General features: G+C 51.1%; 1 protein-coding gene across 1 annotated transcript in view; it reads right to left on the bottom strand.

The window, feature by feature from the left end:
• Positions 1-2,610: 2,610 nt before the first annotated feature.
• The window catches only part of ESR2 (estrogen receptor 2), a 70,753-nt gene continuing 59,834 nt past the window's right edge, over positions 2,611-13,529 (bottom strand). The window contains exon 9 of the mRNA XM_054026987.1: positions 2,611-2,954. Within this exon, the coding sequence (XP_053882962.1) occupies positions 2,765-2,954 (190 nt within the window). The 3' untranslated portion in view covers positions 2,611-2,764. The remainder of the gene's footprint in view (positions 2,955-13,529) is intronic.

Genomic DNA, 13,529 nt, shown 5'->3' with positions numbered 1-13,529 from the left:
AGTACAGTTTCACTCAAAACAGGCACCAGTGAATTCAAAACGACATCTGTATTTTCTCTGTCCATTAGTTACAGTAGCTATTACACTAGTGCTGCAGTTCTCAAACTTCATTGCACTGCCACCCCCTTCTGACAATAAAAATTACTTCATGACACCCGGAAGGGGGACTGAAGCCTGAGGCTCACTGCCGAAGGTGGGGGGGCCCCAAAGCCTGAGTGCCACCGCTCCGGGCAGGGGGGCCAAAGCTGAATCTCGAGGGCTTCAGTCCCAGGCAGGGGGCCTGCACCCTGAGCCCCACCACCCAGGGCCGAAGCCTCAGGCTTCAGCCCCGGGCCCCAGCAAGTCTCATGCCAGCCGTGGTGATCCCATTTAAAGGGGGTCACAATCCACTTTGGGGTCCCGACCCACAGTTTGAGAACCGCTGCACTAATATAAGAAAATTAAAATACACCAATATCCTCGTGGTTTTTTTAAAGTTAGCAAGTATGAATTAAGACTGTCCTCAACATTTGTTATAGTAGGAGATCAAAACAAGTCTACAAATCAGAACCTGATTCATTGAAAACACTTGTGTTTACCCTTCCTGTAAAATACAATGTCCTTGGCTTCAAAATGTCAAGATCAAAAGCTTGAGTAATATTCACAATATGCCACTGATACCAACCAGGCAATGAACCAACAACATTTCCCTATTAAGGGCCTGATCCAAATCCCATAGAAATCATCAGAAATCCTCCCCATTGACTTAGATCAGGGGTAGGCAACCTGCGGCACGCAAGCTGATTTTCAGTGGCACTCACACTGCCACCGGTCCTGGCCACCGGTCTGGGGGGGCTCTGCATTTTAATTTAATTTTAGATGAAGCTTCTTAAACATTTTTAAAACCTTATTTACTTTACATACAATAGTTTAGTTATATATTAACAATAGTTTAGTTATAGATTATAGACTTATAGAAAGAGACCTTCTAAAAACGTTAAGAAGTTAAAATGTATTACTGGCACGCATAACCTTAAATTAGAGTGAATAAATGAAGACTCGGCACACCACTTCTGAAAGGTTGCCGAACCCTGACTTAGATGGACATCAAATCAATCTCTAATTTAGTGTAGTCACATAACTAAAATGACCACAATATACAACTAAACACTATGGTATCTAGTCAAGTTCATTAATCTCCAGTGTTATTATCATTTATATAAGCAAATGACAGAAAAAGTATTTTCTTATTTTCCAACTGAGGCTATGGGCCATATTATAGGTCCTCTCAGATTCAGTGCACCTTGGACAGCTGCAGAAATCAACAAGACAGATATTTCATATGACTACATATTTAGTGACATGCCAATAATGAATTGCCACACATGAAGCAGTGCACTTTGTAAGTGATCCATCCCCTGTCATCCATTTCCAGCTTCTGGCAAACAGAGGCTAGGGACATCATCCCTGCCCATCCTGGCTAATAGTCACTGATGGACCTATCCTCCATGAATTTATCCCAGAGGCATTTTTCCCTCTCTCATTTAGGCTTCTTTTAGGAGGGTTGAAAAAGCATAACTTAGGGTACAGCTTCCCTAGCAAAGCAAGTTACATGTAACTTCCTCTTGAAAATAAGAGAGCAAAACTGAGTCATGTAAGTAAAAGCAGATCTCAGCTGAGCCTCATCTCGGCTCATGCTACATGTTATGTACCCTGCATTACCAGAACCCCAAGAACCTGACAATACTGCTAGACACCTCTGTACTCAAGATGGAAGTGAAGGGAAGATTGGGAACTTGCCTAGGAAACCATTTAAAAAAAATAGTTCGATGGACTGTATCACATTATTTTTACTAATGCACATAATAAACATTAATTTCTTGATCCTTCATACCTACACAAAGTTATCACACATTAAGTCATTATAAATATACAAAACAACAGCACATTAATCTCAGTGACAATAAATTTTAAAATGTGGTATTAAATGAAAATGACTAAGCAGTCAAGTCAACCTTTAAGCAGTTGAGAACCATGCACAAAGAAACAGTTCAAATACTAAGAGTAGGCTCACAAAACAAAGAAACTTGTTTTTATGTTTATGGAGCTGGTCTTTAAAGTGGTCCCAGAAACAATTCTGAGTGGCTCAAATGAAGCCTGAGGAAGTGTTTCTGTGATCCATCTGCATCCATTGCATAATCATACAAAGAATAAACTCATTTAAATTTTGCATGTGTCTTGGCATTTTAATCATGTTAACTGAAATGTAGGCATTTCCCCAGTGATCGTCATCATATACACATAATCAAATCTCTCCCGTATGATGTAACAGCTGTACATTTCATATGTTGATATATTGACAGAAAACATAGTCCAGTGGTTAAAGCAAGAACTGGGAGTCAGGACACTATTCCCAGCTCTCCACTGACTTGCTGTTGGTTCTTAAGCACTTAGCTTCTCTCTGCCTCAGTTTACCCATTTTTTAAAAAGGGGTAATAATAATTTCCAGTCTCACAGGGGTATTGTGTTCATAAGTCCCAGACAGAAAGCATTAGTGTAAGTGCAAAGTATTATGTCAGAAACATGGACAAGATGTGCTTTGCACAATACAGGTGGTGATATACAGCCTTATCCAAGATAAACATGTGCAAATCTGAAAGATTAGAATAGGGCCCCAAAAAGGTTGTCTAAGATTCATGAGACATATCAAGTTTTCGATAGCTCTAAACAATGTTGTTTTGCTTCACACTTTCCTACAAACCTGATCTTCCAGGTAATTATAAAGTTACTGTTCTGCCATATTCCGCGTAACATCTCTAGTATCAGTTTGTTCTGATGTGCCAAATTCAGAATCTGTGACTGCAGACTTTCTTTGACCTCGAAGCGTGTGTGCATTCAGCATTTCCAGCAGCAAGTCATAGACCGGGACCACATTTTTACACTTCATGCTCAGAAGGTGCTCCATACCTTTGTTACTGTGAATAAAAACAACAACAAGTCAACACGCAGAAGTGGTTTAAATACATTTAATCCGAGTGGGGTTTTAGGAATGGGAGGCAATGACAAGTTCAGAAGTCAACACCACCCCTCTTTTTTATTCATAGTTTCAAAATTGCTAAGGGCTTAACCATCTTCATCCTCACAATCTCTTAACATAATAGCAAGATTATATCATTTTAACCCCAGTTAAGTTAACAGGCTGCTGTGTATTGTCTCTTTAAAAGAGCAGCCAACTTAATAAGGTTTTGTGAGGGTTACAGTGAGAGTGGCTGAGCGCTGCAGAGAAACGTTTTTGTGGAGAACTTGGGGCTGGAAGGGTTATTCAGGTCCCCCTGCAAAGAGTAACTCGGTGGTGGAAGCCAAGATGAGATCTTCATGCTTGTCTGCTGGCTGTTGGTGCCAGGGCTGTGAGCCACAGCAGCATAGCATTTGAGGTATCCATAGTTGCAAGGCAAGTGTTGACTGAACTCCTTCCTGGCCTGGGTGAACCCCAAGGTATCACACCATGGCAGATGAAAGGCTGAAAACGTTACCTGATTGCTTATGCACCAGGTCCACAGGATGATATCTTCCTGGCACAGAGGAGTAGATGTGGCGCCTCCCTGTTTATCTAAAACGTAGCTGTGGAATTGTTAGTCATTAATCAGATGCTCTTTGCCTGGATGTAAGGAACAAATGTGCACATGCTATTTGGATCACTCTGAGCTCCAATATGTTGATGTGTAGTTGAGACTCTTCTTGCAACTACGTGCCCTGAGCTCCAGGTGTGTCCAGATGATCCTTTCCATCCCAAAGTGGAAGCATCCATCACTAGAACCTTGGTATGGAGCAATGGAGAAAAAGGAACACCCTTGCAGACTTGATCTGGGTTCTTCTACCATTTAAGGAAAATAGGGTGTTTGGGGGAATCTGAACCACGTCTAGATGATGTTTATTGGGTGGTAAGTACCATCCTAATAAACAACAAAAGCAAATTCCAGCAAATTGAGTCACAAATATGCACAAAGCCATATGCCCTAGCAATTGTACACGTTTTTACTGGTGTCCGAGGGCTTGTCTGTAGTTGATTTATGAGGAGAAATATATTGTTAAATCTGCTTCATGGCAGATATGCCCTCACTGTGGTGGAGTCTATAACTGACTCAAAAAATGGAATTTAAAGAGGATTTGTCTTGGCTGATATCGAGCCCCAAAATAGAGAACTGCTGTAGAATGTGATGTATGCTGTTCGTGATTTGCTGAGGAAAACTTCCCTGAATCAGCCAGTTGTCAAGGTATAGGTATTCTAAAATGCCCTGCCTTCTTAGGTGTGCTGCTACTACAGCCAGACATTTTATAAATATTCTTGGGGCTTCTGACAAGCTGAAAGGCAACCATATGTACTGGCAGTGTGTTTGTCTTCCCACCTATGAACCACGGGTATTTCCTGTGCACTGGATGGATGGAAATATGCATCTTTCAGATACAGAATGGCAAACCAGCCTAGAGGATCCAATTGAAGCCAGGGTCACCAATATAAGTGTGAACAGGCAAACAAAGGTGTTCAGATCTCTCAAGTCCAGAATGAGATGTCAATTTTGGGAATTAGACAGCAACAGGAACAAAAACTCCTCCCATGAATTGAAGAGAAATAGAAGAGATACAAGGAATTGCACCTCTTCATGTAATAGTCTCTCTTGGGAGGAGTCTCTGAAAAGGGAAAGGGAAGGTGGTTGTGGGGTAGGAAGCTCCTGGAACTCAGGGCCGGATTAACTTTTTGTGGGCCCGGCACCAAACATATTTGTGGGCCCCCCTGGGGAATGATTGTAAAAGGGGCCGGGGGTAAAAGCACAGTGGGGCAGGAGCTAGGGTTGGTCTCTGGAGCAAGGGAGGGGTTGGGATAAACTGCAAGCGCAGCAGGGCTGGGGAGGGGGTAAACAGGATCCGCCCCTGCCCACCTAAAGCGGGTACCTACCTGGTTCTAGCCCATTCTCTGTCTCTTTCTGCATTGAGCTGCCCCTCCTCCCACAGCATCAGGACAGGTTCTCTTCCAGTCCTCTGGGGTGGGTGTTGGGAGTGGGAGGAGCGGAGGCTAATGTGGTTACTCCTATAACTGGACATTTAGTTTCCAGTCAGCACTGCTAACCGGACACTCAGGTCCTGTTTTCTACTGGAGTTTCCAATATAAACTGGATACCTGGCAACAGGGCTGCCAGAAAAGCCTGAGTGGAGGAGAGGGCTAATCCTTAAGGGGGGGGAGGCAAGTGGTGGGTGGGCTAGGGAATGGAGAGGAGCTAGTGGGCAGGGCCATGTCTGCTGTACTGCCCAGATAGGTTGGAGACCCTGGGGATCAGCTGACAGTATCCCCAGCCCAGGTGACGTGACAACCAGTGATGGATTTAGAGTTAATGGGGCCCCCCAGCCCTGTGCTTAGCTTCATTTCTGGAGCTCCTCCTTGGGACCCAGCCAAGAGAAAGAACATTCTCTCATCTCCCCCTGCCCACGTTTTTCATTCTTTTTTTCTTCATCCTCCTCCTATAAGTAATAGCAAGTAAATGAAAATAAAGTGAGGTACCTTGATTGTTCTTGTAGTCTAACTTATTTTTCCACAGACCACTTGAAAATCACGGAGGGTCTCAACGGACCACTTAATGATCTTTCCAAATATTGGGAAAAAATGTTCGGGTGCGGGGTCTGGCCAGGAGCTAGGGTGAGGGAGGGGGCTCAGGGTTGGGGTAGTATAATGGCTAACGGGGTCGGGCTGGAGACTCTTGCCTATATGCTCGGGGTCTTACTGATCGCCACATTTGGGGTCGGGAAGGAATTTTCCTCCAGGGCAGATTGGCTGAGCCTCTGGAGGTTTTTCGCCTTCCTCCGCAGCATGGGGCAGGGATCTCTAGCAGGAGGGTCTCTGCCGATTGAAGTCACTAAAAACAGGATTGGGGACTTCAACAGCAGAGTCCAGGGAAGGGGTAGGGACGGTTTTATGGCCTGCAGCATGCAGGGGGTCAGACCAGATGATCATAATGGTCCCTTCTGACCTTAAAGTCTATGAGTCTATGAGTCTATGAGGAGGTTGGGGTGTGGAGCGCTTACCTAGGGCAGCTCCTGTTTGGTTCTCAGGATGGGAGTGGGGATGTGGGGGGGGTGCAGGAGTCAGGGCAGGGTGTGTGTGAGTGGGGTGCAGGTTTCAGGGCAGAGGCTGGGGGGGCATGAGGTGGGATGCAGGAGTCAGGGCTGGGGAGGTGTGAGGGGAGTGCAGGGGTCAGGACAGGGGGCTGGATGTGTGAGAGGGGGTGCAGGAGTCAGGGTAGGGGGCTCAGGGTATGTGAGGGGAGTGCAGGGGGCTCGGGGCGTGAGGGGGTGCAACAGTCAGGGTGGGCAGAGGGCTGTGGGTGTGGGCTCGGGTCATGGGGGTGCTCACGCAGGGGGCTGGAGGGGTATGCCCCAATTCCAGCCCCTTCCCCAAGGCCTCACCCCCGCCTCTCCTCCTCCTCCCTGGAGCGGCTTGCTGCGGCTTGCTCCTCCTCCTCCCCCCTCCTGCCAGCAAGCAGCTGATCCAGCTGATCGGCGGCGGGGGGGGGGGGGGGAGAACATAGCACACTGGGGAAAGAGGCGGGGGAGGAGCTTTGCTGCCGGCAGAGGTTGCCAAGGAGGCCCCAGCAGCTGGCAGCTTCAAGCTTCTCTGACCCCACAGGAGAGAGTGCGGGGCGGAGACGAGCAGGCCAGGGCCCCTTTCGACCGTGGGCCTGGCACCAGTGGCGCCATTGTAAATCCGGTATTGCTGGAACTGCATGAAAAAACAGTTACACCTTTGTAACTGATGTTCTTCAAGATATGTTGCTCATATCCATTCCAATTAAGTGTGCGCGTGCTGCATGCACGGCCATTGGAAAGTTTTCCCCTAGCAGCATCCATTGGGTCGGTTGTGGAGCCCCCTGAAGTGGCGCCTTCATGGCACTCAATATATACCCCAGCCAACCCGGCGCCTCCTCAGTTCCTTCTTGCCGGCTACTCTGACAATGACATAGTGCGAGGTGAAGGTATGAACCAAGGACCAAGTCGCTTCCCTGCAGATTTCTTGGATCGGTACCTGGGCTGGGAATGCCGCCGACGAGGCCTGGTTCCTAGTGGAGTGAGCAGTGAGAGCTGGGGTCGGTACGCCGGCCAGCTCATAGCAAGCACGGATGCAGGATGTAATCCATGAGGAGATCCTCTGAGAGGAGACCGGGAGACCCTTCATCCCATCCGCCACCGCAACGAAAAGCTGGGTCAATTTCCTGAATGCCTGAATGGCTTAGTGCGCTCGATGTAGAAGGCAAGGGCCCTGTGGACACTGAGGGAATGCAGGGAACCAGCGTGAGGTTTAGGGTAAAAAACAGGTCAGGAAAATATCCTGGCTAGTATGAAAGGCCGACACTACCTTGGGAAGAAAGGCAAGGTGAGGTCTGAGCTGTACCTTATCCTGTGGAAGACCATGTAAGGCAGTTCCAAGGTAAGGGCCTTCAGCTCGGAGACGCGGCTTGCCGATGTGATGGTGACAAGGAAAGCCATCTTCCATGAGAGATACAGGAGGAAGCACATGTTCAGCATTTCGAATGGGGGCCCCATGAGCCTTGAAAAGACCAGGTTAAGGTCCCACGAAGGGACGAGCTGCGGAATCTGAGGATAGAGGCGGTCCAAGCCCTTGAGAAAGTGAGCAACCATTGGGTTGGCAAAGACAGAGCAGCCAGACACGCCCAGGTGAAAAGCCGAGATGGCTGTAAGTGAACCTTCACTGAAGACACCGCCAGGCCTTGTTGTTTCAGGTGCACGAGGTACTCCAAAATGAGGGGCACCGGTGCCGGGAGGGGGAGGGTGTGGTGCTGGTCGCAGCAACACAAAAACTGCTTCCACTTCACCAGATACGTGGCTCGAGTGGACGGCTTCCTGCTGCCCAGCAGTACTTGTCGTACAGAGTCTGAACACAGAAGCTCCACAGAGTTCAGCCATGCAGCATCCATGCCATGAAGAGGATGGAGAGACCCCAGATCGGGATGACAGAGGCAACCGTGATCCTGAGTGAGCAGGTCGGCAAGAAGAGGCAACGGGACTGGAACGTCCATGGACAGTGCCAACAGTGTGGTGTACCAATGCTGCCGGGACCACGCCAGAGCCACCAGAATCACCCTCGCCCCATCTCTGTGGATCTTGAGTAGGCCCTTGTACACAAAGGGAAATGGAGGGAAGACATAAAGCAGGCGACCCGTCCAGGGAAGCAGGAACGCATCTGTGAGGGAGCCCGCACAGCGACCCTGGAAGGAGCAGAAAGCTGGGCACTTCCGGTTGCTGCGGGAGGCAAACCTGGGGAAACGCCCACTTTTGGAATATGGGGTGGATGACATCCAGCCGCAGAGACCACTCATGCGAGTGGAATAACCTGCTGAGGTGATCCGCCAGCGTGTTCTCGATCCTCTGAAGGAAGGACACCACCAGGTGAACGGAGAGGACTATACAGAACTCCCAGATTCGAATGGCTTCCTGGCAGAGGGGAGAGGAGCGGGGCCCCCCTTGCTTGTTGATATAGAACATGGCCATGGTGTTGTCCATGAGAACCGCCACACAACAACCTTGCAGGTGCTCCTGGAAGGCCTGACAAACAAGATGCACTGCCATCAGCTCCCGGACGTTGATATGCAGGGACAGCGCGGACGGGGACCACAGGCCCCGAGTCCGAAGGTTTCTGAGATGAGCGCCCCACCCCAGGGCTGACTCATCTGTGACCAGGAACAAGGAAGGCTGTGGGCTGTGAAAGGGGACCCCTTCACACACCACCCGGGGATCTAGCCACTAGCGGAGGGAAGCGAGGACCCGCTCTGGAACAGTGACCACCAAGTTCAGGCTGCTGTGGCCCGGGCGATAGACCAAAGCGAGCCAGGCTTGCAGCAGCCGGAGCCTGGCATGCCAGGTCACATATGTACACGAAGCCATGTGGCTGAGGAGACTCAGGCAGAGTCTTGCCGTCGAGGTTGGGAAGCTCTGAAGGCCCCAAATGAGACCCGCGATAGTTTGGAAACGAGAGTCCGGCAGGAGGGTCCACGCCTGAATGGAGTCCAGAACCACCCCTATGAACTCTATTCTCTGGGTCGGTTCCAGGGTCGACTTTGCTATGTTGAGGAGGAGACCCAGCCGAAGAAACATATCCCTGACCAGGCAGAGGTGGGACTGCACCTGCTCTCTAGTGCGGCCCCAGATCAGCCAGTCGTCGAGGTAAGTGTATACTTGCACCCGCCATCGAAGGAAGAAGTCAGCCACGCCCGACATAAATTTGGTGAACACCCAGGGGGCCATGGAAAGGCCGAAGGGAAGGGCCATGAACTGGTAATGTTTGTGGTTGACCACAAAGCGGAGGAAGCATCTGTGTGCCGGATGTATCGCTATGTGGAAGTACATGTCCTTGATGTTGAGGGCAGCATACCAGGATCCAGGGAAGATATAATGGTGCACAGGGAGACCATGCGGAACTTCAACTTGACCATGAATTTGTTGAGCCCACGCAGGTCCAGAATGGGCCGAAGGCACCCTTTGGCTTTGGGGTTTAGGAAATATCAGGAGTAAAGCCCCCTGCCTCTTAGTTCCCTCGGAACCTCCTCGATGGCCCCCATGGTGAGGAGCACCCAAACCTCCTGAATAAGGAGTTGCTCGTGAGAAGGGTCCCTAAGGAGGGACGGGGAAGGAGGGCGGGCAGGAACAAAATGAAGGGGGTATCCCACTTCCACCATGCGAAGGACTCAGCGATCAGTGGTTATTTGCAACCAAGCATAGTGGAAATGGGATAAACGATTCAAAAAAAGGGAGGGTAGCATCCAGGGTTAAGTCTGGTATGCCGTCCTCGGGCGTCCCTTCAAAAGGCCTGCTTGGAGCCTGACAATGGCTTGGTGGGGCCCTGGCCTTGTCCAGACGGGAGGTTAGAGGATTTCTTCCTGCCATTACGCCTCCGCCATCAGTAAAAATCCTGCCTTGGCTGAGGAGGGTCGGAGCGCTTCTGCGGTTGCTGAGGCTTGAAGTGTTTCCGCTGGGTTGCCGGGGTGACTTCATTGTCGCCCTCGAGTCTTTAAGGCTGTGCAGACTAGAGTCGGTCTGTTCCATGAACAGACCCTCCCCGTCAAAGGATAGGTCCTGCAGCATCTGCTGAACAGAGGCTTGCAGCCAGGAGGTGCGTCTCATGGCAATCCCGGAGGACAATGTGCGAGCGGCCGAGTCTGCACCGTCCAGCAAGGCCTGAAAAGAGGTTTGTGCCACTGTTTTGCCCTCGTCAACCAAGTCCCCAAACTCCTCTCTGGACTCAGAAGGCACAAGCTCCTTGAACTTCAGCATGGAGTTCCAGGAGTTAAAATTGTAATAGCTCAGGAACACCTGCTGATTGGCGATCCAGAGCTGAAGCCCCAATGTAGAGTAAACTTTACGTCCAAACTAGTCGAGGTGCTTGGCGTCCTTCAACTTGGGTGCAGGGGCCGGCTGACCGTTTCACTCCTCGTTCACAGCCGCAACCACAAGAGAGCAGGGCTGCGGGTGAGTGAATAAGCAGTTATACCCCTTCGAGGGGACAAAGTACTTGCGTTCCACTCATTTGGCCATAGGGGGAATGGAGGCCGGGGTCTGCCAGATGGTTTGGCATTAGTCTGGATGGTCCTGATGAGAGGCAGGGCCACCCTTGATGGGCCTTCCAGGGCCAAAATGTCCACCACAGGATCCTCCGATTCCACCACCTCCTTGGCCTATAGGTTCAGATTGCGCACAACCCTGCGCAGGAGGGCCTGGTGGGCATGGATGTCAATCGGGGGTTGCCCGGAGATAGAGGTGTCTGCCAGTGCCTTGTCGGGAGAGGAGGAAGAGGCGGCCACGGGGGAAAGAGGGTCGTCTTGACCTCCCTGCGGTGCGGGGGCCCGATGTCCTGCATCACTAACTGCAGGATCCGGCTCAGGGACCGGAGTCGGAGCAGGACCTGAAGCGGGAAGAGCACATGCCACCTCTTCCATACCCCCCAGAGCAGGCCGACTGGCGGCGGCTTCTGGCACCCGTGGCTCGGAGGCAGCTAATCAGAAAGCTCCAGATGGTGTACCCTGGGCCTGATGGTATGCCCATGGAGCCCAAAACGGCCACTGGACGGGTCTCTGTGTGGGTCCCTGTCCGCGTGCCTGCCATGACCCTTCCCCCACATCAGGGTGGCCACGGTCTGACTGGCGACGGTCCAAAAACCTCAAACCCATTTCCAATCCTAAGGAGTGAGAGCCGGAGCGTGAGGGCCAGAGGAGCGTGAGGCCAGGGCAGTGCTGAGCAAATCTGCGTCGGTGAGCACCAGAGGGAGACGTGGAGTGGTGCCGTGAAGCTGGGGAGCGGTGCCGAGACCTGGATCGGCACCTTGACCTGGAGTGGGGCCAAGACGATGAACGGTGCCGGGTCCAGGATCTGATTCACGACGGCAACCAGCAGGAAGAGCGGCGCCATGACCTGGAACAGCGACGCGATCTGGAGCGGTGCCGCAAGTATGACCGCCGCCGCAAGTACGACCAGCGCTGCGATGGAGAGCGGTGCCGGGACTCTGAGCGGCGTCGGGAACAGTGCCGCAGCTCAACCTCTGGTGCCAAAGGGTGGATCAACACCAGCTTGGCATGGAGCTGAGGGAGACCCCGATGCCATCATGGCAATAAGGTCCCTCAACACTGCAAAGGTGTCTGGGGTAGAAAGTAACTCGACTTCCATCACGCTGCGGGTTGGGGAGTCCAGTGGACTCAACGGATCCCCCCTCGGGGCCCGAGTCAACGGTGCCGGGGCTGCGGCCTTTGCTCCCGGCTGCTCCCCTCCAGGACGCACCTCTGTGGCTGGCTCCAGGGAAGCTGGTATCAGCGTGGGATAGCCACCCTTTTCTGGCTTTCATAGAATCATAGAGTATCAGGGTTGGAAGGGACTTCAAGAGGTCATCTAGTCCAACCCCCTGCTCAGAACAGGACCAATCCCCAACTAAATCATCCCAGCCAGGGCTTTGTCAAGCCTGACCTTAAAAACCTCTAAGGAAGGAGATTCCACCATCTCCCTAGGTAACCCATTCCAGTGCTTCACCACCCTCCTAGTGAAAAAGGTTTTCCTAATATCCAACTTAAACCTCCCCCGCTGCAACTTGAGACCATTACTCCTTGTTCTGTCATCTGGTACCACTGAGAACAGTCTAGATCCATCCTCTTTGGAACCCCCTTTCAGGTAGTTGAAAGCAGCTATCAAATCCCCCCTCATTCTTCTCTTCTGCAGACTAAACAATCCCAGTTCCCTCAGCCTCTCATAAGTCATGTGCTCCAGCCCCCTAATCATTTTTGTTGCCCTCCACTGGACTCTTGCCAACTTTTCCACATCCTTCTTGTAGTGTGGGGCCCAAAATTGGACACAGTACTTCAGATGAGGCCTCACCAATGTCGAATAGAGGGGAACGATCACGTCCCTTGATCTGCTGGCAATGCAGCTTCTTATACAGCCCAAAATGCCGTTAGCCTTCTTGGCAACAAGGCCACACTGTCGACCCATATCCAGCTTCTCATCCACTGTAACCCCTAGGTCCTTTTCTGCAGAACTGCTGCCTAGCCATTCGGTCCCTAGTCTGTAGCAGTGCATGGGATTCTTCCATCCTAAGTGCAGGACTCCGCGCTTGTCCTTGTTGAACCTCATCAGATTTCTTTTGGCCCAATCCTCTAATTTGTCTAGGTCCCTCTGTATGATGTCCCTACCCTCCAGCATATCTACCACTCCTACCAGTGCCACTTCTGATCAGGAGAGTGGGGGCGGTGCTGAGCCGATGTCGCCGGTTGTGGTGCTGGGAAGCGTCGGTGCCGCGTGTCTCGGTCCCCCTCCACTACCACCGCCAGGGCACTGCGCACCGAAATACTCGGTGCTGGGTCTTGCTGCACCAAAGGAGGCTGAGGGTTAAGAGCCGCCTCCATAAGGAGCTGCTTCAAGCAAAAGTCCTGCTCCTTTTTAGTCAGAGGACAAAACCCTTTGCAGATCCTGCACTTTTCGGCTTGATGAGCCTCCCCCAGACACGTCAGACAAGAGTCATGGGGGTCACCTGTTGGCATGGCTTAGAGCAGGACCTGCAGGGCTTGAATCCCGGGGACTTGGGCATGGAGCCCAAAAAGAAGAGTTGGGGTGGAGGGGAACCAAAAACAAGAACTATAAACCAAACTAACAACAACTATCTAGAGAGCTAGGGAAGCGTGGAGATCAAGCAGAGCAAGACTTCTAACGACTATCATGGGTGGTAAGAAGGAACTGGGGAGGCACCGGGTCAGCTGGGGTATATAGTGAGTGCCATGAAGGCACCACTCCAGGGGGCTCCACAGCTGACCTAATGGATGCTGTTAGGGGAAAACTTTCCAATGGCCGTGCACGCGGCACGTGCATATCTAATTGGAATCGAAATGAGCAAGCACTTGATGAAGAAGTAACCTTTTTATATCGTCTATGGCATCCATTGGTTTGTGGTAATTTTGTTTATTTTATTTTCAGGAAGCCAGCAAGAATTCCCAAATGGGGTAGGGAACAAG

The sequence above is a fragment of the Malaclemys terrapin genome, chromosome 4 (genome assembly GCF_027887155.1).
Source record: "Malaclemys terrapin pileata isolate rMalTer1 chromosome 4, rMalTer1.hap1, whole genome shotgun sequence".
Taxonomy (NCBI): domain Eukaryota; kingdom Metazoa; phylum Chordata; order Testudines; family Emydidae; genus Malaclemys; species Malaclemys terrapin.
Note: the sequence above shows the minus strand (reverse complement) of the source record. Positions and strands in the feature narration are given on the sequence as shown.